At 44.5% G+C, this 25,842-nt stretch overlaps 1 protein-coding gene across 1 annotated transcript in view; it reads right to left on the reverse strand.

Moving 5' to 3' along the window:
• Window positions 1–1,100: 1,100 nt before the first annotated feature.
• DDX49 (DEAD-box helicase 49) overlaps window positions 1,101–25,842 on the reverse strand; it is a 30,660-nt gene continuing 5,918 nt past the window's right edge. The window contains exons 3-13 of the mRNA XM_032216597.1: window positions 25,358–25,443; window positions 25,052–25,173; window positions 18,399–18,586; window positions 11,302–11,442; window positions 8,453–8,528; window positions 6,148–6,224; window positions 5,936–6,033; window positions 5,373–5,447; window positions 2,474–2,562; window positions 2,232–2,303; window positions 1,101–1,832 (exon numbers count right to left, since the gene is read on the reverse strand). Coding sequence (XP_032072488.1) covers window positions 1,665–1,832; window positions 2,232–2,303; window positions 2,474–2,562; window positions 5,373–5,447; window positions 5,936–6,033; window positions 6,148–6,224; window positions 8,453–8,528; window positions 11,302–11,442; window positions 18,399–18,586; window positions 25,052–25,173; window positions 25,358–25,443 — 1,192 coding nt within the window. The 3' untranslated portion in view covers window positions 1,101–1,664. The remainder of the gene's footprint in view (window positions 1,833–2,231; window positions 2,304–2,473; window positions 2,563–5,372; window positions 5,448–5,935; window positions 6,034–6,147; window positions 6,225–8,452; window positions 8,529–11,301; window positions 11,443–18,398; window positions 18,587–25,051; window positions 25,174–25,357; window positions 25,444–25,842) is intronic.

Consider the following 25,842-nt stretch of genomic DNA (forward strand, 5'->3'; position numbering starts at 1 on the left):
TTTTAAAGCCCATAAAAAACTGAATTGAATGAGCTATTAAATGTTAAATTTGCTTTAAGAATGGCTGGAAAATTCGATTCGGAAGAACAAAGGATCATTGACAGAATAAAATGCATTGCCTTTCGAGAGGCTCGCGATGCTGGAGCCAGATCTCAATTCGCCAGATCTCAATCCGGCAGAGAACATTGGGGCCATAATTAAGGATGAAGTGGAAGCTCTGATGATTCAGGAGCAAGGTCAAAATCGATATTCGGTTGAAACTTTGAGAATGAATTTGGAAACTGTGTTGAAAAATCTGGAAAATCGAACGGAACTGTTTGAAGATTTGTTGTGTTCTTATCCACCTCGTTTGAATGCTGTTCGAAGGGCTAATGGTGGTCATACTGACTATTAAATCGTGTCAATAAACTCAGTTTTTGATGGGCTTTCGAATGGTGTATGAATTATTTGTGTTGTTATTACAAGTGTTGCTGTGACCCCCTAGGAAAAGGTTATGCCCCGCCCTGTATAGATATGAATAGGAAATGTCCTTTGTGCAATTGTCTAAGTCATTTGGAAGGAAGTTAGTCAAACCCAAAGGCTGCACTTTTATGAAACACAAAGAAGCCTTTTCTCTTCAGCATTGAGTGTGATTTATTGAAAGCACATGGTTTACTAGCCATCACGTGCCTGGCATGGCCATGAGATTCTGCTGACTCCCCAAAACCAGATCCTGCTGCCATGAAAAGGATCCACCTGTTGTGTCCCACTTGCATCCAGCAGAGCTGCCAGCAGAGTTGGACAGTGAGGAGGTTGGGGGGGAACATGGGCCAGTCCTGGGGGGCTGAGGAAAGCTCAGACGAGGGCTCTGCGTCGGAGGCAGAGAGGGAGCTAGACAGCAGTGAGGCAGAGGAACAGCTGGAGCCTGTTCCCAGTGCGCCCATGTGCAGAGCCGCCAAAAGACAAGACCAACTAAGAAAGCAGGGTCGACTTAGGAGTAAAACCACACCTTGGAGGTGATTGGCCCCTCCCATAGGACACAAAAGAAGAACCAATGGGGAAGGGGCTTTTGCAGGAAACAATTTGTTCATTCGGTCATTTCAAGAGTGGAAAGTACCGTTAGAGACTCTTTGCCAAGTGTTGCCTTGCTCTGCATTTGGAAACTAGTTATCTGGCAGAGATAAGGTTCGTGCTGATAGATATTCCTCTGAAAGACTGTTAGCCAAGCTTTGCTGACTGTGAATGAAAGGAATTCACAGCCGTGTATCTAATAGAGGTTTTGTCTGGACCAAGATTCTGCTCCTTGCTTTTTAAGGAAGCCTGGCTCAGAACACCACCCACAAATCACCAATCTTTGCTCGGTGGCACGGCTGCCTGGTGAGACTTGAAAATGTTGGCTGGGAGACAGGATCTTGTGATGCAGCCCTCATTTGGAAAGGGGGGGGGGCTGTCCCCAGGGGCCCAACCCAACTGAAAGTCTCGGTTTTGGGAAAAGGAGATGCCTCAAAGAGACGATCTTTGCTAACATCCTTTTCCCAAGCCTTTTCTCCCCATGCTTCAGATCCATTCACAGAAAGGCTAAAGTTACAAGGAGCTTCCTCCCTTTGGCGCGAGGCAAATTGGGGGGCGGAGGTAGCTCAGTCGCAGATGAGTCCTTTGCCTCCAAGGCGGGAGGACGAGCTGCCTCACTTCGCCTGCTTCTGCTTCTTCCGCCACGCCTGTTTTTTCAGCTTCTGCTGAAGCTGCTTCTGCTGTCTTTCCTGCAGGGTCTGGTGGACTTGGCTCTGGAACTTGAGCTTCTTCTTCTTAATCTTGGCCAGCTCGGCTTTCCGTTGCATCTCCAGATCAGGGTCCTGCCGGAAGCAGGGGAAAAAAAGAGATCCCAAGATGCCCAAAAGCAGACCTTGTATGCAGGAGCCCCCAAGCTGCCCCCCTTTCTCGAACCCTCCAACCCCAGCTGTTTACTGTAAGCATTTGCCTTAGAATAGAATAGAACAGGGAATGGAATTAGAATAGAATAGAATAGAGGATGGAATTCCCTATTCTATTCTAGTTCCATTCCCTAGACAGAATTGAGAAAGAGCTATCGATCTGTCAATCCTTTCTGTGTTTGGAGATAAAGTTGGAGACCCCTGTGAATCTAGCAGTTGCTCCTGATCTGCAAGCTTCCATTGATGGGAGGGTCAGGACTGGTGTGTGATTCCCACTTCGCCACTGCCTATCCTGGCAACAAGAGGATTCTTCCAGCTTACCTTTCCTTCCAGGATCATCTGCTTCCGCTTATTTATTTCCTTCTTCTCATCAAAATCGGTCGCCTCCAGTCTCTGAGATTTTTAAAAAAGAACACGTAACATTGTGGGATTCCTTGATTGATATATTTTGACATAGGGTCAGGAAAAGTAACGGATTGGGCCTATCAGGCTCCAAATCCTTACTTGTCCAAGGAAACCATTTGGGGCTTGGGATCCAACTCCTTCCCTCTCCCTCCACTTACGATCTCACATTCCCGTCGGACCACGTTCACTTGGGTGAGGATTTTCAGCACCTTTTGCTCCTCCGTGGAAAACTCCTGAAGCTTCATTTCTAAAGGAGGGGATAAGCCAGACGTTGATAGGGTTTAAAAAAAAAAAAAAAAAAGCAAAGCTTCATCTTTTCACCCCTTGAACATGAGCATCTCTGGCATTTCCTGCTAGGCGGGTAGTCCTCGACTTACAACACTTTGTTTAATGACCATTGGAAGTTACAATGGCAAATGACCGTGTCAACTTGTAAAGCGTTTCCATGACTATTATCAAGTTGACGTGGAAAAGGGAGCGAGAATTCCATGCATACCTTCGACCAGTGTCGAATCTCAGATTTTGACAGCAGGTGTGTGAGGTGCGAAAGTTCACAGCCTGGTGCAGCACCTCGTTGGTGGATGTGATTTATGACACAGACTGAGGGGAGGGGAGACACAGGGGTAAAGTTCAGACACCATTAACCGGAAATCAGATTCGGCTCCGCAGAAGAACATGCCAAAATGTTTCTCCTAATAAATGGCTGGATTTCTTTTGAACTTTGTCTCGAAGCTTGTAAGTTAATTAGGGCATCTTTTGGGAACTTCACAGACCGTTTTTCACACAACTCTTGCAGCATCCCCATAGTCAGGTGATCAAAATTCAGACACTTGGCAACTGACTCATATTTATGACGGTTGCAGTGCCCCGGGGTCATGCGATCCCCTTTTGCGACCTTCTGAGAAGCAAAGGCAATGGGGAAGGTAGATTCACTTAGGAATTGTGTTACTATCTTAACAGTTCACTTAACAACTGTGGCACGAAAGATTGTAAAATGGGGCCAAACTCACTTAACCAATGTCTCACTTAGCAAGAAAATGTTGGGCTCCATAGTGGTCGTAACGTGAGGATGGCCTGTAGAAAAGAACCAAACTGTCTGTCTCCAATGGAGAGAAAGACTTGGGTATTAGGAATATAATCTAATGTTGGGTTGGCAATATATACATCATGTAACAATGTTGTACCTGTTTCCTTAAATCATACCGTAAAATGTGATTGGTTGCTGTTTTCCTCAATCAGCCATAAGAGGGAGCCAGAATGACTGTTAGCTCTCTGTTCGTTAGATGCTGGGCTGATCTGATCTGAGTGTTTTGGAAGCTGGCCAAAGTGCCGTGAGCTATTGTAAGTTTTGCAACTGTTAGCAAACTTTGTGTATCGGACTATTTGTAGCCAAGGTGGCGCAGTGGTTAAATGCAGCACTGCAGGCTACTGCTAGATCAGCAGGTCAGCGGTTCAAATCTCACCGGCTCATGGTTGACTCAGCCTTCCATCCTTCCGAGGTGGGTAAAATGAGGACCCAGATTGTTGGGGGCAATATGCTGACTCTCTGTAAACCGCTTAGAGAGGCCTGAAAGGCCTATGAAGCGGTATATAAGTCCACTGCTATATTTATGGACTATGTTATTTGGATTATCCCTTAACTGAAAGACATTGATGACTGACTGTCTTATCCGTGTATGACTTGGACTGTTTGATGGACTCTGATACCTCTATTTCCACGAAAGTAAAAGCCTATTTAAACTGCAGTGTCTCTGTATGCTGGTTTGTGTGTTCTCCAACACAACTCTCACAACGCTTCGCTGAACGCACTCGCTCTCCCAACGGGGAGCTTACCTAAAATTGGGTTTCAAGCTCTACACACAGTGGATGTGGACTTCCATTTATTTATTTATTTGTAAATTTTATTTGCCACCTATCTCCCCCTAGGGCTCCTCTGCATGTAAACAGAAGTAAAATAATAAAACAATCAAATAATAGAACAATAAAAGAATCAATGACAAAAGAATGCAATGAGAACAAATACATCAACATGACAACCAAAAACATGGACAGGTAGAGAGAGCAGAGATACTTGTCTCAGTCACGGGGCTAAGGTGGGGCTTATTTAGCCATGCACAGATTCACACAACCATTATAAACCATGTGTCAGGCCTCAGCCCTCTTTTCTTTTGGATCTTTGGCCTGCCACACTTTCTATTATTCTACTATGCATTTTCTATTGTGGGAAAATGGGAGGGGGGATTGTACAGAGTTAGATGATATGTAGCCATAACAACATTCTTTCTAGAAAGCCAAGGTCATCCTTTGTGTTTGCACCTCTGCACCTGACTGGAGCTGGATGGGTGGAAGCTGCCAGTATGGCAGTGGGAGATTGGGCCATGTGATGGATTTGTGGGTGTGGGGGACAAGATCTTGAATTTTCAACTAGGTGGGGAAAACCAGGAAACTTTCAGATTCGGAGCTTTTCCCACATGTGCCAACATGGCTCTCTTAATAAATTGGAACTTTGAGCAATACTTTGCCTTGGAGTCTGATTTAATTTTGGATGCTATTTGGAACCCTGATACCATGATTTGCAAACAACAGTTGGGTTTACACATGAGCTGCCCATAACGTGTTGCATTTGGGCTTTACATATTTATTTGGATTTATATTAGAAACGGCCCACCTCTGTCGTAGAGCGACTCCGGACAGGGTACAAGTAGAAGTAAAAAATACAAAAGCTATATATAAATAAATATGATAATAGAAGGCAATCAAAAACAAGTATGAAATAAAAACTATGGATTTAACCCAGTGATAAGAATAAACATCTTCCTCTAAATCTCTAGCTTCAGTACTTTTTTGTGGTTGTTGTTGCATACAAATTTTTGGCCGAATGGAGGTGAGAACCCAGGTGTGTCCAACTTTGGCAAGTTTAGAGGCCTGTGGACTTCAATTCCCAGAATTCCACAGCCAGCCATGCTGCCAACTATGGTAGCAAGTGAAACTAGTATCTTGACATGTTTTTCCAGGCTCTCCACCCACCCCAAAACTTTCCAACGTTTTGCAACTTACTGATCTGTTCTTCAACCGCATGGATGAGATGGATGTCATATTGGGTCACCAGCGTGATGGCAATTCCATGCCGACCTGAAAAGAACGGCCAGGAGAGAGAACCTAAGTGGTGGGCACAGATAGTTCTTCCCCCCCTTCCCTTAAGAAAGCAAAAAGGTCATGGGCGTGATCAAGTGGTGACCCGCTTAACAACCTCGACTTGCAATGATAATTCTAGGTTCAATTACGGTCGGAAGGCGAGGGCTACCTATAAATAGCCTTGAGGTGATGAATGCAAAGAAAAAGCACGTCGGCACATTGAAAAATTCCAGCAAGAAGATTTCAGCACAATGTACAGAATAAACAGCATCTTTCCCTGGGCAAGTTTGCTCAAGGCCTTTGATTAGAAGGTGGGGAATCCCAGAGGGAGGCCTCTTTCTAAAGGCCAGTTCAAACATCAATCAAAGTGGGCTCTGAAGTCCCAGGGAGCATAACCCTTAAGGATTCCTGTTGCTTCCAAAGAGAACAAACCAGAGTCAGAAAGGACAATGTGGATTCGAAGCAATGAAGAGAATCCCCCTTACCAGCTCGGGCTGTTCGGCCCACCCTGTGGATGTAGATTTTGGGGAGTCCAGGGGTGTTGTGATTGATGACGACTTGGACAGTGGGAATGTCGAGCCCCCTAAAATCCGAAAGAAATTGAACGCAGAGAAGATGGTTAAGCTTGGCATCCTACCTAACCTGGGACCCGTGTTCCCTTCTGCACCTATTTTAGCCCCAGACTGGCTTCACTCACCTGGCAGCTACATCGGTAGCTATTAAGATCTTAAAGACACTCGATTTGAATTTTGCCAGCGCTGCAAAACGTTGTTTCTGAGCCCCCAAAAAGAGAGAAAGAAAAAAGAACATCACGAGAGCAGGAAATTGCTTTTATCAAGCTTGCTTTCTCTAGCAATGGTGTTGTGGCCCGCCAGCGGCCAGCGGAGCTGGTAGCAGAGTCGGACAGTGAGGAGGTTGGGGAGGAACCTGGGCCAGTCCTGGAGTCTGGGGAAGGCTCTGATGAGGGCTCTGTGTCGGAGGCAGAGAGGGGGCCAGGGCTGTCTGACAGTTTGGAGCTAGACAGCAGTGAGGCAGAGGAACAGCTGGAGCCTGTTCCCAGTGTGCGCATGCACAGAGCTGCCAGAAGAAAAGAACAGCTAAGAAATCAGGGTCGACTTGGGAGTAAAGCCACAGGTGGATGGTGAATGGCCCCTCCCATAGGGAATAAAAGAGGAGCGAAAGGGGAGTGGGCTTTTGCAGGAAACAATTCGTTCATTCGTTTCAGGAGTGTGAAGATCTGTCTGTGAATCTCAGAGACTCTGTGCCCCGTCTTTCCTTGCACAGCACTTCATTTGGAAAAAAAATACATGGCAGCTTCCCAAGCTAGATAAGTTCTGTGGTCATAATTTCACCTTTGGAAGACTGTTTGACAGGCCTTTGCTGAACGTGAATGAGAGGAATTCACATTTGTTTAATAAAAGGGGTTTTTGTCGACACCAGGAATCTGCTTCGTGCTTTTTGGGGAAGCCTAGGTGAGAACAATGGCCTCTTGCTGGGGATTCGGATGAGAAGAGAGGATTCTGCCGGCCAAAGGATCTGCTTGACATGAGATACCGGGAACTCAACCTGGAACTCCCTACATGTGAATCTGTTTTATTCATTGAGAGATGGACACACTCTCTCTCTCTCTCTGCAAAAGCACAATTGGAGATGCAGCTTAGAAACGTCCTTGGGATGGATGGAAAAAGAGAGGGGCTTGTGAACCTTCTTATGCCCCAGGAAGGCTTGGAGCTGGCATCCGTGGAAAAGATGCTACGTGACAAGGTGTTGCAGATTCGGACAGTGGGGAGGTTGGGGAGGAACATGGGCCAGTCCTGGAGTCTGGGGAAGGCTCGGATGAGGGCTCTGTGTCGGAGGCAGAGAGGGGGCCAGGGCCATCTGGTAGTTATTTCCTGCCTCTGGAGCCTGACATCAGCAAGGGAGAAGAACAGCGGGAGCCTGTTCCCACTGTGCGCATGTGCAGAGCTGCCAGAAGGCAAGACCAATTAAGAAAAGTGTTGTAACATAAGTGTAGGCATGCATAGCTATGCTGGAACACGTATACAACAGCAGTAATGATTATCCATACCATAAGGTCAGTAATACAAACTGCTGACTCTGAAGCACTAAGTAGGGCAGAAGTCACAAACTGTTAACTCTTAGCACTAAGTAGGTCAGAGGTCACAACTTGTTAACTCTCAGCACTAAGTAGGGGTCAAAAGTTTGCATGCTGACTCTGCAGTATTAACTAGGGATCAGAAGTTTGCATGCTAGTAAAAGATTTATTTGCTGACTATGGGCATTCTCTAGGTTCAGAGGTCTACATGGTAGTAAATGAGTTACCATATACCATAGACTTGTACAACCATGATTGGTCCACATAGACCATGTGACTCCACCCTTCCTTTGTGTATGCTCAATAAAAGAGTCATCCAGACTATGCTCTGGGTCGTCTCATCCCGGAGAAAGACCTGTGTCCGAGTCTTCCTTCATCATTGGCCTCATGGGCGACCCACGGAGAAATCGCAAAAAAGGGTCAACTTGGGAGTAAGGCTTGGAGATGATCGGCTCCTCTCATAAGACAAAAGAGGAACGAACAGGGCGTGAGCTTTTGCAGGAAACACTTAGTTCATCTGGTCGGTTCAAGCTTTGAAAAGTTCTGTTTGACTCTGTGCCAAGTTTGGCCTTGCTCTGCATTTGGCAATTTGGTTTCTGGCAGCATTCCCAGGGAGATAAGGTCGGTGTTTATTAACACTCCCCTGAGAGACTGTGGCAACTCGAGCAGACATCTGTCGGAACCTTCACGGACTGTTTGTGAAGCCTTGCAAACTTTTAATGACTACAATTTACAGTCGTATAAATAAAAGAGGGTTTGGGGGACTAAGACTGTGATTTATGCTTTCTCAGGAAGCCGAGGTCAGAACACAAGGAGTCAGTATGGCAGAAGACGACTTGAGGGATTTGGCCTCAAGCGCCAATCTTCCATCCTCTGGGCAGCTGTTGGGAGGCCATCGCTGACTCACCTGTTTCATCATTGAGTGGAGAGCCACGGATGGGAAATTGAACTTCCTGAGCATCATGTTGAGAATTTGACAGGTCCTAAAAAGGGAGAGCAAGATGGGTGGCATGTAAATTTCATAAAAAATGAAATAATAAAACCAGTCTTTTGCTTCTCTCGGGCAGGCAAGACAACTCTGCATCTGCTCAGAAACATCATTGCCCTGTCCATCTAAAAGGATGCGCCAGCTCCTGATGGGGTCCCAAGGCAAGTTTGACAGCTTGGTCAATGCAATTCTTTGAATCCACAAATGATTAAACTTGATAGGTAAGGTGCCAGGCCTGCAGCCATATTCCTTTTGGATATTTGGCCTGCCACACTTTCTGTTATTCTACTATGCTTCTTTGATTGTGGGAAAATGGGAGGGGGGGATTGTATGGAGTGAGATGCGATGTAGCCATAACAACATTCTTTCTAGCAAGCCAAGGTCATCCTTACTCTCTGCACCTGACCGGAACTGGATGGGTGGAAGCTGCCGGTTCACCGACAAATGCGTGCTCAACAAAAGCGCGCCGACGAAACCGCGCCGAGAAAATCGTGAGGTCAAAATTGCGCTGACGAATGAGCGCAGAAGCACGCCGACAACAGCGCGTCTTCAACGAACAACTAATAACAACCTAATAACCCTAACCCTAACTTAAATTGCACTTTTGTGGGCGCGGTTTTGTCGGCTCATTGTTGTGGGCCCGTTTATGATGTCACGGTTTTCTCGCCGCAGTTTCATCGGCGCGCTTTTGCCATGCGCGCATTTGTCGGGTCACGGAAGCTGCCAGCATGGCAGTGGAAGATTGGACCATGTGATGGGCTGGTGGATGTTGGGCAAGTTTGTGAACTTTCAACTGGGTGGGGAAAACCGGGAAGCTTTAAGATTCGGGTTTTCCCAGATGTGCCAACATGGCTCTCTTAATCAATTGGAACTTTGAGTAATACTTTGCCTTGGACTCTGATTTAATTTTGGATGCTATTTGGAACCCTGACATAAGGATATGTTTGCTAACGTTCCGACCTTGCACTGAGATTGGGACAAAGAGGCTGCATTCAACTTTCCTCTATTTTCTACTTAAGGAGAAAGGGTGGCTCACAATGAAATTGTTGCAAATGAGGCAGGGAGCTTTTGGGCCCATTATCCAAGTGAAATTCTCACTTGAACACATAAAGTCCAGGCTCCAATTTTCCTACTTAAGGCATATGAAGCAACAACCCGGCTCTCTGGAGAAAAAAATTCCAAGGCTGGGAAAGTTGGATGGAAAGAGAATGAGATGACCAGCAGCAAAGGGGGATGGGCCCAGTTATACGGTAGCAGATAGAAGAGATTACCGTATTTTGGGGAGTATAAGACGCACCTTTTTCCCTCAAAAGAGGCTGAAAATCTGGGTGCATCTTATACACTGTATACAGCATTTTTTGTCTTCTGAAACCCCCCCCCCCTCTTCGCCAAAATGGCCGTGCAGAGCCTTTAGGAGGCTTCCAGAGTGCTGCTGGGGGCTAGGGAGGACAGAAATGAGCAAAATTGGACCATTTTTTGCTCAATTTTGCATAGCCTTTAAGAGGCTTCTATAAGCCTCTAGGCTTCTAAAGGCTACGCATTCTCTTTTTTTGTCAAAAAACGGGCCATGTTTTTGCTTCGTACAGGCCGCTTTTGGAAAGTGAGGGGGGCTGAATGTCATCTCATAAAGTTGCCATGGTGAGGAAAGGAGGGAGGCGCGCATTCCATGTATACCTTCGGCTAGAGTTGGATCTCAGATTACTACAGCAGGCTTGGGAGGGGTGCACCTCGTTGGTGAATGTGATTTATGACACAGACTGAGGGGAGGGGAGGGACAGGGGTAAAGTTCAGCCATAATTCAAATGAGGCTTAGATCTGACTGCAATAGGGTATTGCCAAAATGGTGTTCCTAATGAATGACTGCTTTTCTTTTGAAACTTGGCTCGAGGTTCATGAATCAATTAGGGCATCTTTCGGAAACCTGACACACTCTTTATCACATTAGACTTCAACATCCCCCAGGTGCTTCCGGCAGTGCTGGATTCTGCACAGAAAGGTGACCTTTTCTTCAATACTTTCGATAGCAAAATCTGATTACCTAATCATTCCAGGAAGTGCTGAAGGAAAAGATATGTCTAGGAGAAGTCCCATCCTACTCAGGGCATAGCGGGTATTTAAAGAATTAAAGGTAAGAAAAGAGAAAGCTGCACTTTCTCCCGTATACAACCTCTTACACTAGATCAGTGGCAGTGAACCTTTTTGACGCTGGGTGCCCATACTGTGCGTGTGCGCATGCCCAAACTAAAAAGTGTGTGCACGCATGAATGCACGTGTATGTGTGAACATGCATAAATGCGTGCATGCGCAGCAGAGACCCGAGGACCAGCTGGCCAGTGGGAGGTGAGGCACCCCAACACTGTCAGCACGGCAAGAGGTAAGATCTTTTTCTTTTGTGAGCTTCTGTTTCGTCGTTTGCAGGAAAACAAACTCACGGAAGAAAAGCCATGGAGATCTGACCTGGGGTGACAGCGCATGTGCCAGCTCTCTGGGCTCTGTGTGCCCCCTCTGGCACATGTGCCATAGGCTTGCCATCATGGCACTAGATACAAACTAAGTCCACCCCACCTGCCTTCTTTTCAAAAAACCAGATTTTTTTTAAAAATCAACCTCAAAAAACTTTAATTTGAATTGATGGGCATGTTTTGGCCTGACTGGCGCAGTGTCCTCCCATTTAAGACTGGAATATCAGCTCTGGGCCAAAAGAAGGGACTGAAGAGAAGGAGAGAAAGCAGAAACGATGGAGGCAAAGATGCTCCGGACAAACTCACTTGCAAGTGTTGGTGAAGATGATGATGGACCAATCCTCGTGTTCATCTTGGAAAGTTTGCACAAGGTGGACCAAGTAAGCGTCTTTGACCTTCTCGGGGACCAGAAGATAACGCTGGTCAAGCTCTTCCACCGTCCGTACCCTGGTGGGATTTGGGGGATGGAGAGAAGGAAGAAGAGATCTTAGTGGAGGGAAGGCCTTCAAGGAGGGACAAGTCAAGAAATAAAGAGAATTGAGAATCTGACGTTTGTAGTCATTTGTAAGAATGACTACAACTTTATTGTTCTAGACCAGTGTTTCTCAACCTTGGCAACTTGAAGATGTCTGGACTTCGCTGGCTGGGGAATTCTGGGACTTGAAGTCCAGACATCTTCAAGTTGCCAAGGTTGAGAAACACTGGTCTAGACAGAACCCTGAAAGGCGGAACGAGCTTCCCTCTGCCTTCTGTTATACCAATACTATAGTTGTCAAATTTAAGATTTAAGATTTAATGAATTTGTATGCCGCCCAATCCCGAAGGACTCCGGGCGGCTTACATAAAATCATGGCAACTTTACGATTAGGCAGTCTACACCAGGGTGTCTCTGACCTTGGCAACTTTATGGCTTGTGGATTTCAACTCACACAATGCGCTGCGGTGGCTGAGGAACTCTGGGAGTTGGAAGTCCACAAGTCGTAAAGTTGCCAAGGTTGGAGACCCCTGGTCTATACAATGTTAAAGAAAGCTGGAGACTTCTGGGAATTGAAGAATTCCCAATCCACACATCCTAAAAGTTGGAAAGTTTGAAAAACGTTGCCTTATACCGAAGAGAAAAAGGGAGGGCAATCTTGAGTTTCTTTCTCACCCTTTCCTCTTCCAAGGGCTGAACTAATATTTAGTCATTCTTGTATTCCTTCCTTAAGTTTATCTCTGTACTCCTCTGCTGTAATACTATGTGGAATGACCTTGGGATAGTAGGCGGAGCTGCTGCCTAAGGAATGGTTAGATAAGAGACAGAGTAACCCACAACTGCCTAATGGTTGGGGCAAGAGACTCACCCTTCCTAGTTTCTTGGGATGGTAAAGAAGACAGGGCGAGGGGCGTGGGGGAATGTCCTTTCAGATTTGCAAGATTCTATCAATGCAGCTTCATAATAAAGTAATATTGAGGTAATTAAGGGCCTTGTTTCCTGGTTATATTAGCAATTAACGATTTTATTTGGTTTCACATACTGTTATTTTGTACTGTTTTAATTATTTTTATGTTTTGTGATACATGGCACCCAGAGTCACATGCTGAGATGGGCAGCTACATGTAGCCCTTGATTTACAACGGTTCATTTAATGGCGATTCCACGTTACAACGGCACAGAAAAAAAACAAAGTGACCGTTGCTAGCATCCGTTGCTAGAGTAAAATAGCACAAAGCTACTTAATTAACTTTATTAATTAGAACCGAGGTGGCGCAGTGGTTAGAGTGCAGTACTGCAGGCCACTTCAGCTGACTGTTATCTGCAGTTCAGCGGTTCTAATCTCACCGCCTCAAGGTTGACTCAGCCTTCCATCCTTCCGAGGTGGGTGAAATGAGGACCCAGACTGTGGGGGCGATATGCTGACTCTGTAAACCGCTTAGAGAGGGCTGAAAGCCCTATGAAGCGGTGTATAAGTCTAACTGCTATTGCTATTGCTATTTATTGATTGATTAGCCCTTTAGGCCATGTCGAAGTGCAAAGTTCCAGAAACAAATTATTACTAAAATTTGATAAAAGCAATTTAAAATGAAATTGGATAAAATACAATTTAAAATGGAATTGGAATAAAATACAAATTAAAATGGAATTGGGATAAAATACAATTTAAAATGGAATTGGAATAAAATACAATTTAAAATGAAATTGGAATAAAACTTATGACTGTTTTTCACACTTACAACCATTGTAGCATCCCCATGGTTGCCTGATCAAAATTTACATGCTTGGTAACTGATAAATTCACAGCGACCGTCATCAATTCATATTTATGACGGTCGCTGTGTCCAGGGGTCATGGGATCCCCTTTTGCGACCTTCTGACAAGCAAAGTCCATGGGGAAGCCAGATTCACTTAACAACTGTCTTATTAACTTAACACCGCAGTGATTCACTTAACAACTATGTCAAGAAAGCTCATCAAATGGGGCAGAGCTCACTTAACAACTGCCTCACTTAGCAACAGACATTTTGGTTGTAAGTCAAGGACTACCATATAGAAATAAAATAAAAGCAGTTCGTCTGGTGAGGACTGTTAGGAATATAATCTAACGGTTGGGTTGGCAATACATAAATCATGTAACAATGTTGTAACTGTTTCTTTAAAGCATACTGTAAAATATGATTGGTTGCCGTTTTCCTCAATCGGCCATAAGAGGGAGCCAGAATGGCTGTTAGTTCTGTTTGTTAGATGCTGGGCTGATCTGATCTGAGTGTTTTGGAAGCTGGCTGTTAGAAAGTGCCGTGAGCTATTGTAAGTTTTGTAACTGTTAGCAAACTTTGTGTACTGAACCGATTATATGTTACTGGATTATGTTATTTGGATTATCCCTTAATTGAGAGACATTGATGACTGACTGTCTTATCTGTGTATGACTTGGACTGTTTGATGGATACCTCTATTTCCACGAAAGTAAAAGCCTATTTAAACTGCAGTGTCTCTGTATGCTGGTTTGTGTGTTCTCCAACACAACTCTCACAACGCTTCTCTGAACGCACTTGCTCTCCCAACGGGGAGCGTACCTAACAAGGCGTTCTCTCTGAACCGCCCTACAATACCAGTATCTACTAAAGAGATTGACGTGAAGGATTTTTAATCGTTCACATCCAGGATTGCCTGGTCTTCTTCCTCCCGCCCCACCCCATCATATTCTCCCCCATGCCCCCCTCCAACAAACAGCTGGCTTCCCAATATAGGGCAGTCCAACAATGCTCCCTACCACTAAGGCCCTCCTTTGCAAGAGCAGCCATATTGCTGGCTGCAGATGTTATACACCGGCTTAACCTTTCCCATAACGGCCCCCCGTTCTTTGCAATATTCACTCACACACACACACACACCCAACAATACATGCAGCCCCCATTTTGCTGCAGTTCAATTATTTATTATATAATAAACAATTACTTCAATCTGGTTTGGGCTGCCTGGTTCATGTTTGTTTTGAGGATAACGTTGCTTTGCGCGATTAATTGGGTTTGACCTTGTTTACTCATTGGGGAGGGTATTTCTGTTGATCATGTCCACTGCACAAAGTCCTTTGGGACTGGGATGGGTCATAAATACCGTAAAATAAACAAAAATGAATCAATGCTAAAGAAGACTCTGCGTAAATTGCTCTGCTCACATGCAGCAATAAGCCCAGCTGCGGAAATTCTGGTTTATTGTTTATTGCAAATGGATTCCATTCGGCTTCGGCTGGTTGGAAGCGCCTAAAATGTGTGCTTTTATTTCTTTGACCTGTTGTAGTGATGTAGAAAATACACTCAAGTATTGGTTTGTTCAGTATTAAAACTGATCCAGGATTTCTGTGTTGTCGTTCTTAAGCAAAGTAGGACCAAAAATGAAGGCTCTGCTTTGGCTTTTTGCCAATACTGACATATCAGGAATCCTGGTTTAGGCTGCATACTGAAGGTTCCTGGTCTGTTTGGCTATTTCTACTGGCAAAAGAAAAATGGCATTAATGTGTACAGGTAGTCCCCGACTTACAGCTATTTGTTTAGTTAGAATAGAATAGAATAGAATAGAATAACAGAGACCTTGGAGGTCTTCTAGTCCAGTGTTTCTCAACCTTGGCAACTTTAAGTCCTGTGGACTACAACTCCCAGAATCCCCCAGCCAGCTGGCTGGGGGATTCTGGGAGTTGTAGTCCACAGGACTTAAAGTCGCCAAGGTTGAGAAACACTGTTCTAGTCCAACCCCCTGCTTAGGCAGGAAACCCTACACCACTTCAGACAAATGGTTATCCAACATCTTCTTAAAGACTTCCAGTGTTGGAGCATTTACAAGTTCTGGAGGCAAGTTCTTCCATTGACTAATTGTTCTAACTGTCAGGAAATTTCTCCTCAGTTCTAAGCTGCTTCTCTCCTTGATTAGTTTCCATCCATTGCTTCTTGTTCTACTTTCAGGTGCCTTGGAGAATAGTTTGACTCCCTCTTCTTTGTGGCAGCCCCTGAGATATTGGAAGACTGCTAGCATGTCTCCCCTAGTCCTTCTTTTCATTAAACTAGACATACCCAGTTCCTGCAACCGTTCTTCATATGTTTTGGCCTCCAGTCCCCTAATCATCTTTGTTGCTCTTCTCTGCACTTTTTCTAGAGTCTCCACATCTTTTTTACATTGTGGTGACCAAAACTGAATGCCATATTCCAAGTGTGGCCTTACCAAGGCATTATAAAGTGGTATTAACACTTCACGTGATCTTGATTCTATCCTTCTGTTTATGCAGCCTAGAACTGTGTTGGCCTTTTTGACAGCTGCACATGGCTGGCTCATATTTAAATGATTGTCCACTAGGACTCCAAGACAATCAAGATGGTGACTGTTTGAAGTTACAACATTGCTGAAAAAAGTGACTTATGAGTGTTTTTCATACTGACAACTCCATGGTCACGTGATCAAAATTCAGGCGCTTGGCAACTGGTTCGTATTTTGTGATGATTGTAGTGTCCTATGTGATCCCCTTTTGCCACCTTCTGACAAGCAAATTCAATGGGGAAGCCAGATTCACTTAACAACAGAGTTTATTAACAACTGCAGTGATTCACTTAAAAACGGTGGCAACAAAGGTCGTAAAGCGGGGTAAAACTCAAAATCTGCCTCGCTTACCAACAGAGATTTCGGGCTCCGTTTGTAGTTGTAAGTCGGGGACTACCTGTAGCAGACACCCGCAATCCGGCTTGTTTACCGCAAGCTAACTTTCTCCGCAAGACTGACCTAAGATCTCTTAAGGACGGTGAGATTGATGCCAGCTGTTAGCGGCAGGAAGTTTGAAAGCACCAGCCAACAATCAAATTTATAAAGAGTTATTTAAGCTTGGTCAAAGCCCATCAGAAACAGAAAGTCAAGAGATTCAAGTCATTACGTGGGGATTCGTTCCAAAGCATTCATTAAGCAGGAGCGGAGGGATATAGAAGAAGCTTAATTAAACATACAGGATCAATTGGTTGAGGACGATTAAGACGGAAATTGTGGCTTGGCTGAGATGTTTAAATAGGCTTATACGGAACCATTTATAAATAGCTTTTTAGCAACTGAATGCATCCTCCCTGCACTCCCCATGACATTCAATTCAGGGAAGGAAACAGAAAGCAGTTTTATTTACCCTGTGTGTATTGGACTTTGAGACGAGAGTGATCCCACAGGGAGCAGTTGGACAATCACTCTGTTTATGGTCACTTTGTGGGATCTATTTTCACCAGTTTGGCGTAGTGGCCGAGAAACCAGGAGATGGCGAGTTCTAGTCCATCCTTGAGGCATCAAATTTTGAGCCAGCCAGTCTCTCTCAAGCCCAATAGGATTGTTGTTGTGGAAGAAATAGGGCATTAGGAATGTTCATTGCCTTGACTAATTTATAAAGTAGTAAAGGCGAAATAAAAATCTAATAATGTCTCTCTCCATCCACCTCTCCATCCATCCATCTGTTCGTGACCCAGCTCTCCTAACCCTCTGAATTTAACTCAAGGATTCCTTAGGAGCGCCAGTAGCCCGGGCAAAAAGTTTCTCTCTCAATGCAGGCGAACAAGTCTGGCCAGTTGGAAGATGAATAGTTTGTCTGCCACATCTATTCATCTCCACCATCCCTGCCTTTTATCCCCAGAGTGAGTAGGGCTTTGCTCGCAGCGGTGGTTCTTCCTTCCCAAGGACTGGCCCATGGATTTCCACAGCTCTCCTCTCCTCTGCCTTCTGTGCATTCGCGCGTCAGGGACTGGACCCAGCTGTTCCTCCTCTTCTTCATCAGCCAACTCCAGACCTAGGGGTTGCTGACTCTCCATCTGAGGGCTGACGGCCGGCCCAGGCTTCGCCTCTGTCTCTCTCTCTCTCTCTGCCAGCTTCACTCCCTCTTCCCCCTCGGAGCTCACAGATTGCCTTGATGCTGACCCCGACTAACATGCCTCCTCTTCCTCCTCTTCCTCGGCTGTTGGGAGGGGCCAGCGGCCGATAGGCCATAACTCCATCCATCCATCCACCCAATTTAGGCAGCACCCATCTCACTATCCAATTTCACTACTAAAGTCTCCTTTCTCCGTGTCTGACATGGCAAGACAGAAGGAAAAGGATATTTAGACAAATTCTGCTGATGTGGAAGAGGAAGGAGCAGGACCAAAGACCCCGTATTCGTTTGATCTCTCTTAAGGAGTTAGGAAATACACCACTTTCATTCATTGTTTTGCCAGGGGTGCTGCGGTTTCTAACGGGCACTTGATGGAAGGTGGGTTTGGGTTCAAGGCCTCTCTAGGAAATGCCAGGAAGGGGTATGATTTGAACCCTGATAACTGCGGTGATGGGACCAAAACTACACAATTCAGGAAGTGGACTGTTGTCTTCTACAGGTAGTCCTCAACTGATGACCACAATCAAGCCCAATTTTCGAATGCTAAGCAGGCGGTTGAGTGAGTTTCACCCTATTCTGTGACCTTCTTTTTTGACACGGTTGTTAAACGAATCTAGCGTCTGCATTTACTTGGCTTGTCAGAAGGGCACAAAAGATGATCCCCAGAACACGGCAACCGTCGTAAATACACACCCAGTCTTTTGATCACGTGTCTATGGGGGTGTTCACGTGATCACGTGTCTACGGGGGTGCTGCAACCGTCGTAAGGGTGAAAAAACAGTCGCAGGTCACTTATTTTCAGTGCCGTTAACTTTGAACAGTCGCTAAACTAACGGCTGTAGGTCGAGGACTACCTGTAGTAAAATAAAGGAACTGCTAACTACTAATTTCACTGTGGTTTCCCTTTGACAGAGGGAGAAAAACCTCTCTCTCTCTACAGCACACAGTTCTGTAAGCCTCTCGGATACCCTCCTCTCGCCGGGCCCCAAATTCTTTCCCCATTAGAAGCCCCCCCCCCCCACCCCCCAAAGCCAAACTCACTCAGATATCGATTCCCAGAAGAAGGGTTTGTTCATGGCGATCTTCTTGAGCTCATTCAGTGTGTCTGTCAGGGTGGCGCTGAAGAGCATTGTCTGCCTGTTGGCTGGAAGTGCAGCCATGATGACTTCCAAGTCTTTGGTAAAGTCGGTGCAGCCTTGTTCTAACAATCGGTCAGCTTCGTCCAGGACCTAATAGAAAAGCAAAAAGGGGACAGGAATATTCTGACGTAAGCTTCCCTCAAATCATGAAGCAAATTCCTTGTCCCGACAAACCCCCCTTTTATTAAGTTACTGTGAATTCCTCTCATTCACATCCAGCGAAGTCTTTCAAGGGAGGATTTACAGTCACAGACCTTATCTGGCTTGGAGAGCTGACAGGCCGATAGCTGCAGAACTTGGCATTTATATTGCTTATAAATAATTCCAAGGTAGTGAACATACCTAATACTCCTCCCTCCTTCTGTTTTCCCTACAACAACCCTGTGAGGTGAGCTGGGCTGAGAATTACCACATAGTTTGGATTTTAATTAATTAATTTATTTTTTGCAACCAAATGAATATTTGTGAAGGTCAAGCTTGACTCCAGGAGTCTTTCAAGGGAGGATTTACAGTCACAGACCTTGTCTGGCTTGGAGAACTGCCAGGCCGATATCTGCAAAACTTGGCAAGGAGTCTTGGAGAGTCACAAACCAATTAAGCGAACTAATTGTCTCCTGCAAACTCCACTCCCCTTTACCTCTTCTTTTATTCCCTACGGGAGGAGCCATTCATCGTCCACCTGTGGCCTTACTACCAAGTCAACCATTGTTCCTTAACTGTTCCCTTCATCTGGCAACTCTGTGCATGCGCACAATGGGAACAGGCTCCAGCTGTTCATCTGCCTCACTAGTGTCTGACTCCAAAGGCAGCTGATAACTCTCAGACGGCCGTGGCCCCCTCTCTGCCTCCGACACAGAGCCCTCATCAGAGCCTTCCCCAGACTCTAGGACTGGCCCAGGTTCCTCCCCATCCTCCTCACTGTCCGAATCTGCTGCCAGCTCCACTGGCCCACCACAACAAGCAAGTGGCTGCAGCTGAACCACCAAAACCTAGTAAGGACCAGACCAAATAGTAAAGGCTGCCCTGAAAGGCAGCCTGGACTGGACCATGTCATCACTGGGGAAATACCTACATCAGAGTAAGACTTGCGGACTTCAATTCCCAGAATTCCTCAGCCAGCACCCTGGCTATTTCATGAAAGCTGACTTTCAGGACAGGTAGTCACCAACTTAGCATTGTAATTGAGCCTAGAATTACAGTTGTCAGTCATGCTGGTTGTTAAGCGGGTGATGACATACCACCAACCCAATTTAATGACATTTTTTGTGGTGATAGTTAAAGAACACCCATTGTCTGCAATGGGTGGGGTTTTTTTCAGTAAACAGGAAGTAAATGCCAGTTTCTGGCAAAATCCATCATAAATTGTGGTCACATGACCATGGGATGCTGGAAATGGCTGTGAATGCAAGCCAGTTGCTGAGCACCCAAAATGTGATCATGCAACCAGAGTGGGGGTTAGACAGCCACCGGAACTTGGAATCCAAAAAGATCACTTTTGGGATCCTTCATAACTTTGAATGGTTGCTAAACAACCAGTCCTACAGTCAATACCTGCATCAGTTCTTTGGTGATCTAAAAATCAAACAAATCCCGCTTTAATCAATGTGACTGCAGCCTAATGTGTTTTTAAAAAATGGACTTAACAAATTGTCTTCTTACAGATTGCACGATTTCAAAACAAATAGTGCTACACGGGGACAAGCTTGGGGAAAAGGAAGTGGAGTGAATAAACAATCCACCAGCAAAATATGTTGGGGCAGCTGTGTGGTCATTGCAGAATTTAGTGCCAGCAGTTTTGATCGAAGCAGAGAATATAGCAATAGCAATAGCAGTTAGACTTATATACCGCTTCATAGGGCTTTCAGCCCTCTCTAAGCGGTTTACAGAGTCAGCATATTGCCCCCAACAACAATCCGGGTCCTCATTTTACCCACCTCGGAAGGATGGAAGGCTGAGTCAACCCTGAGCCGGTGAGATTTGAACAGCCGAACTGCAGAACTGCAGTCAGCTGAAGTAGCCTGCAGTGCTGCACTCTAACCACTGTGCCACCTCGCTGCTAAGCCTTTAGGATTCCAAAAGAGAAACTGCAGGTTGTCCTTGATTTACGACCGGTTGCTTGGCAACCGTTTGAACTTATGACCTACATGAAAAAGGAGCTTGCTGCTCGGACCTGAAGTTCCAACAGTCCCGTCACTCCACACTCACATGACCGGACTTCAGGCCCCTTGCCCACATGTTGCATTTATGGGCATTTGCAGTACCCCCCATGGCCACAACTGCATTTCATAACAATTTTGCCAAACGGCATTTACTTTGCTTTTGGAAAAACCAAACCCAAAGCCAATCTTTAATTGGCTTAATAACCGTGGCATTTTTTTTTTACAACCAGCATGACTGTTTCAAAACTGCCACAAAAAGGTACCGCATTTTTCGGAGTATAAGACGCACCTTCCCCCCCTTCCCCCCAAAAAAGAGGGTGAAAATCTGGGTGCATCTTATACACTGAATACAGCAGTTTGGGCCTACCGAAACCCCGCCCCCTTTGCAAATATGGACGTGCAGAGGGTTTGGGAAGCTTGCAAACTGCTCCTGGGGGCTGGGGAGGGCAGAATTGAGCCCAAAACGGGCCATTTTTGCTTGTTTTTGCTCCCCTGCAGCCCCCAAGAGCACTTTACAAGCCTCCCAAAGCCTTTGCATGCCCCTCTTTCTTGTGAAAAACAGGCCTTTTTTGCTCGTTTTTGTCCCCCCCCCCCCGCCCCGAGGAGCACTCTACAAGCCTCCCAAAGCTTCTTTTTTTGCAAAAAACGAGGCGTGCACTGGGAGGCCTATAGAATGCAAAAACTTTTATTTACCTCTTCAAAATCATGTTGCGTCTTATACTCCGGTGCGTCTTATAGTCCGAAAAATACGGTAACCAAATCAGGCTGGACACGTTTTACAACTGTTACTATTTACAAGCAATAATGGGCAGCTTCCATTACAGTCATAACTTAAGGAGTTCTATATTTATGACTGAAATGCTCCGATTTGCCTAATAGTGGTACAAGCAGATTTTTCTCTCCAGCCTTTTGCTACCCAAGATCCTAATTCTAAATTCAGGCTCTATGCCAGTGTCTCTCAACCTTGGCCCCTTTAAGATGTATGGGGTTCAACTCCCAGAATTCCCCAGCCAAAACTCTGGGATTTGAAGTCCACACATCCTAAAGGTGCCAAGGTGGAGAATCCCCACTCTGAGTAAATGTGTCAAAAGTGCGGACAGTGTGGGTCCGGGGGAGGTGCTTGCCGCCGTCAGCAGCTTAATGAAGCTGCCCTCAGAGTTCTGGTTCGTATATCTATTTAAGATCTTAGATAACTCTTTTTCCATTAAGGAAAAAGTAGGGAGGGACCCTCAGCCAGTTAGAGTCCTCTTTGAAGTTCGTAGCCTTTTTTTTCTTTTTGGCTGCGAACGAAAGAGAGTGAATCAACGAAAGCTGAGTCATTTACTCCGGCCAGATCTTCTCAGCTGGTTTTTTTTTCAGCTCTAGGCGAGTTACTTCCCTCCCCAGAACAAGCCTTTGTAATTAACCCATTTAAGATTAATCCGGGCAGTGAACATACCTGTGAATTTTTCCTTTTTCTCTATTTAAAATACCAGCTTCAATTTTATAAAAGACTCCTTTTGTTTAACCTTTTTTTTTTCTTAAAAAAAAAATGGCGATTTTGTAACTTCCGCATTTGCTATAACGATATATCTTCAACTTCCTGGACAGACTTAAGGGATTACAAACTAATTAGCCCTGTTCCCTCGAAGATTTCTTTTTATTGATTGCCATTAACTCTGTTTGCTTCCCTTTTTATCATGGCACCGAAATCGAAACCCAGACGCTCATCTCAGGCATTTGTTACAAAGCCGCTGTCCTTGCCTTCTACGCCCTCTACTGGAGATTTGCTAACGAAAGAATTTCTTTTTGAAATCCTTAAAGAGTTCAGAGAGGAAATGCAAAAATTTATTTCAGACTTTTATGACAGACTTGATGCCAAGATTGCTCAAACAAAGGAGGATATGATCGAGGTTATGAATGTCATGACAGATTATATTGCTGGAATGGAGGATAAATTGGAACTTTTGGAAGAAGCTAATTCCAACCTGACATCTAAAATTGAAATATTACAACAGGAAATCCAAATTGCGCAAAAACAACTTGTCATGATAAATTATAAGAAGACTGAGTCTGCAATAAGAGTTAGGGGATTGCGTGAAAATGAGCAGGAGAATTTGAAACAGACCTTTTTTGAGGCTTTTAGTTGCTCGGTGGGAAGTCCGGGACTTAACTTTGATTGGCAGATTCAAAAAATCTATCGCCATAATTCGTACGTAGCAAAACAGCGACAACTTCCGAGGGACATAATTATATATTTCGCCACAAGAGAATCCAGAAACGCGATAATACAGGAGTTCTACAATAATAGGCTGCGAATTGATGGACAGGATTTGATTGTTTTCAAAGAAATACCACCTCAAATATTAAGAGCCAGAAGAGACTATGCCTTCTTAACTAAGGAACTCAGAAACTCTCAGATACAATACAGATGGGAAGTGCCGTTTGGTATTACTGTTACATTTGATAACCAAAAACATTGCCTCAACTCTGTTTGGGAAGCCCGAGATTTCTATTACAATATTCTGAAGGCGGGACTTCCTGAATTACCCGGACAGGGAGAAAGACAAGGAGAAGGAGAAGAGAAACAGCGGAACACGTGGCTACAAGGCGAGAGGCATTGCTTTCCCCCTCCGGAAGGGCAGAAGAGTAGAGAATAAAGACTTGGTTATGCTTCTAAAACATTTGCTTAATTTTTAATCTGAATAATACTTTGTGATTTCTGTCTTGGGTAAAACGGTATAGCTGCATACTGACGAAGAGACATTGAGACTGAAAGAGACTGAAAGAAGTGGCGATGATTTTGGAATATATATTGTATGGGATTTAAACAGGATTCGATGGATAACTTTGAATTTCTACTTTAATTGTTCATGATTTATTTTTTAGGGTGAGGAGAGCGGAGATCGTGATCTTCTTGGATTGTGGTTCGGGTTGAATGGAGCTGGGAAGTGTGGGGTAGATGGGAGGGTAGTGAAGGTTTAAGTAGAGTTTATTTTGAGACAGAAAGTAAGCTGATCTTTGTATAAATTGTTATTTGAATATAATGTTTGGAAAGATATACTTATAGAGTCTGCAGGAAGGTGAAGCAAATATAAGAGGAGTACGGATGAAAATAAAATATATATATGGACACGGGTAAAGGCAGGATGGGAGGAGTTGGAAAAGGAAACCGAGAGAAGTATTTGAATGTTTAAATGGTTTAATAGAGAAGGAGGTAAAAGAGATAAATCAAAGGTTTGGATATTTAGATAAAGAGATAAGGCCTTCGCTGGAATTCCATTTAATTAACTTACTTGGTTTCAATATAGTTTGAAATCCTGCAAGTAATAAAATAACTGAAATTAGGAATGAGGTACATTGTTTAAGATTTAAAAATGATGGGAAGCTGAGTTTAATGTAGAGAATTTGTTGATTTTTCCCGTTTTTCCTTTTTTTTGTGTGTGTGTGTGGTTTTTTTTCTTTTTTTACTATTTCCTTTTTTTTTTGTTTTTCATTTATTTTTTATCTTTTAATTCTAAAGTTATTTGATTTTAATATACTCCAGACTGTGCTTGATAAAGAGTTATGCCGGGTATGGGACCTGGGAAGCCGAAAGGGGGTTAGGGAGGGGGGTTTAGGGGGGGAGGGGGGAGGGTGGAAATACAGTCTCAATTTTCAGAACAATAAGAATGCACTTGTATACTGTTGCTCTCTTTTCTTTTTTTTTCTTTTTTTTCTTTTATTTTCTCTTTTTTCTTTTCATTTTTCTTAATTTTAGAGTAAAATATAAACTGAATAGATTAATGAATTGTAGAGATACACCAAAGTGAGGAGTAGAGGGAAAGAAGAGGGAGAAGTAAAGAGGGAGTGAGAGGGGAATGTAAGGAGGGTGAGATGGAGGGAAGGGGAGAAAGGAATGTTTGAGGGGGAAGGGAAGTAGAAGAGGGGAATGTTGGAGGGGAGAAATGAAAGTTGGAGGGGGAGAAGAAAGGGTGTATGGGGGATTGAAGTGCTATGTTGGTTTTCTATGGTGGAAGATGAGTTGTGTTCATTGATTTTCCTTTTTTTTTTAAATGCACAGTATATAAGTGATTGTATAAAATGAAAATGAAAATGAAATAAACAGTTTTAAAAGAGAAAAAAGTGCAGACAGTGTGACTATGTGAGACAACCCAGCAGCGAATACAGTAAACAGAAAATTTGCATTTAAATAGTGGTTTTATCCACAAAGAATATATACATACACATATTTTAGCCAGACCTTAAACAAACAGCAAGGAAGCACACATGGAGAGATCGGGCCCAAGAAGGTCTCTTCTTATTACAGGCTCTTAAACGTGATATCAGCCCAAAAACCTTGCTGACTCATTCCTAGCATTACATCATCATAGCAGCTGGTCAGCTCTTAAATCATTACCCTGGGAAAATGCCTTACCAAGAACTTGATGTTTCGAAGGCTGAAGGTGTTGGAACTTCGCAGGTGATCAGCCAGGCGGCCAGGGGTAGCAACGACAACATGGGGCTTCCGAGACAGCTCCAGGGCTTGAGAGACCATATCTGAAAGTCCATCAAGGGAGAAAATCTTAGCATCTCTTGTAAAAGATAGCATCCAAAGAGCTGGGGGTCTCATCCCAGCGTATAAAGTGGTCAAATAAATATTTTCTGCAGCTTCCCGGGGCTTAAGATAGCTTGTTTTAAAGGGAGGGGGTGAATTCTTGGTTCCCAAATAAAGTTGACGTACCCATTCCCCCGACAATGATGCAGTCCTTTAAACCCAGAGGCTTCCCAAGGACACGGAACTGCTCGGCTATCTGATAGGCCAGCTCTCTAGCAGAGAAGGGGAGGAAAAAGAGAGAGAGAGAGAAACAGGCTCTTTTAAAACATTTATCACCCTTGATTGCCAATATTAAATTCATCTTCCACTGGAACGAAGGCAAACATATGTGCCCCAGGATAATGTTGCAGGATCCAATCTGGGTTGGTAATTTTGGGACCAGAAGTTTTGTCTTCCAAGCTTTCGGATTCCAGAATGTCTCCTTCCTGCCTTCCTTACAGGATTAGGCCAGTAAAGTGGAAAAAAACAAAATGAGATTTCTTCCAACAACCGGTTCTCCGAAGTGCTTAGAAAGTTAACAACTGGTTCTCCCGAATAGGTGCGAACCGGCTGAATCCCACCACTGATCCAGATATTTCTAGAGAGAAGTTCCCTAAAGATGGGCTTCAGCA

This window comes from Thamnophis elegans, chromosome 1 (genome assembly GCF_009769535.1).
Source record: "Thamnophis elegans isolate rThaEle1 chromosome 1, rThaEle1.pri, whole genome shotgun sequence".
Taxonomy (NCBI): domain Eukaryota; kingdom Metazoa; phylum Chordata; class Lepidosauria; order Squamata; family Colubridae; genus Thamnophis; species Thamnophis elegans.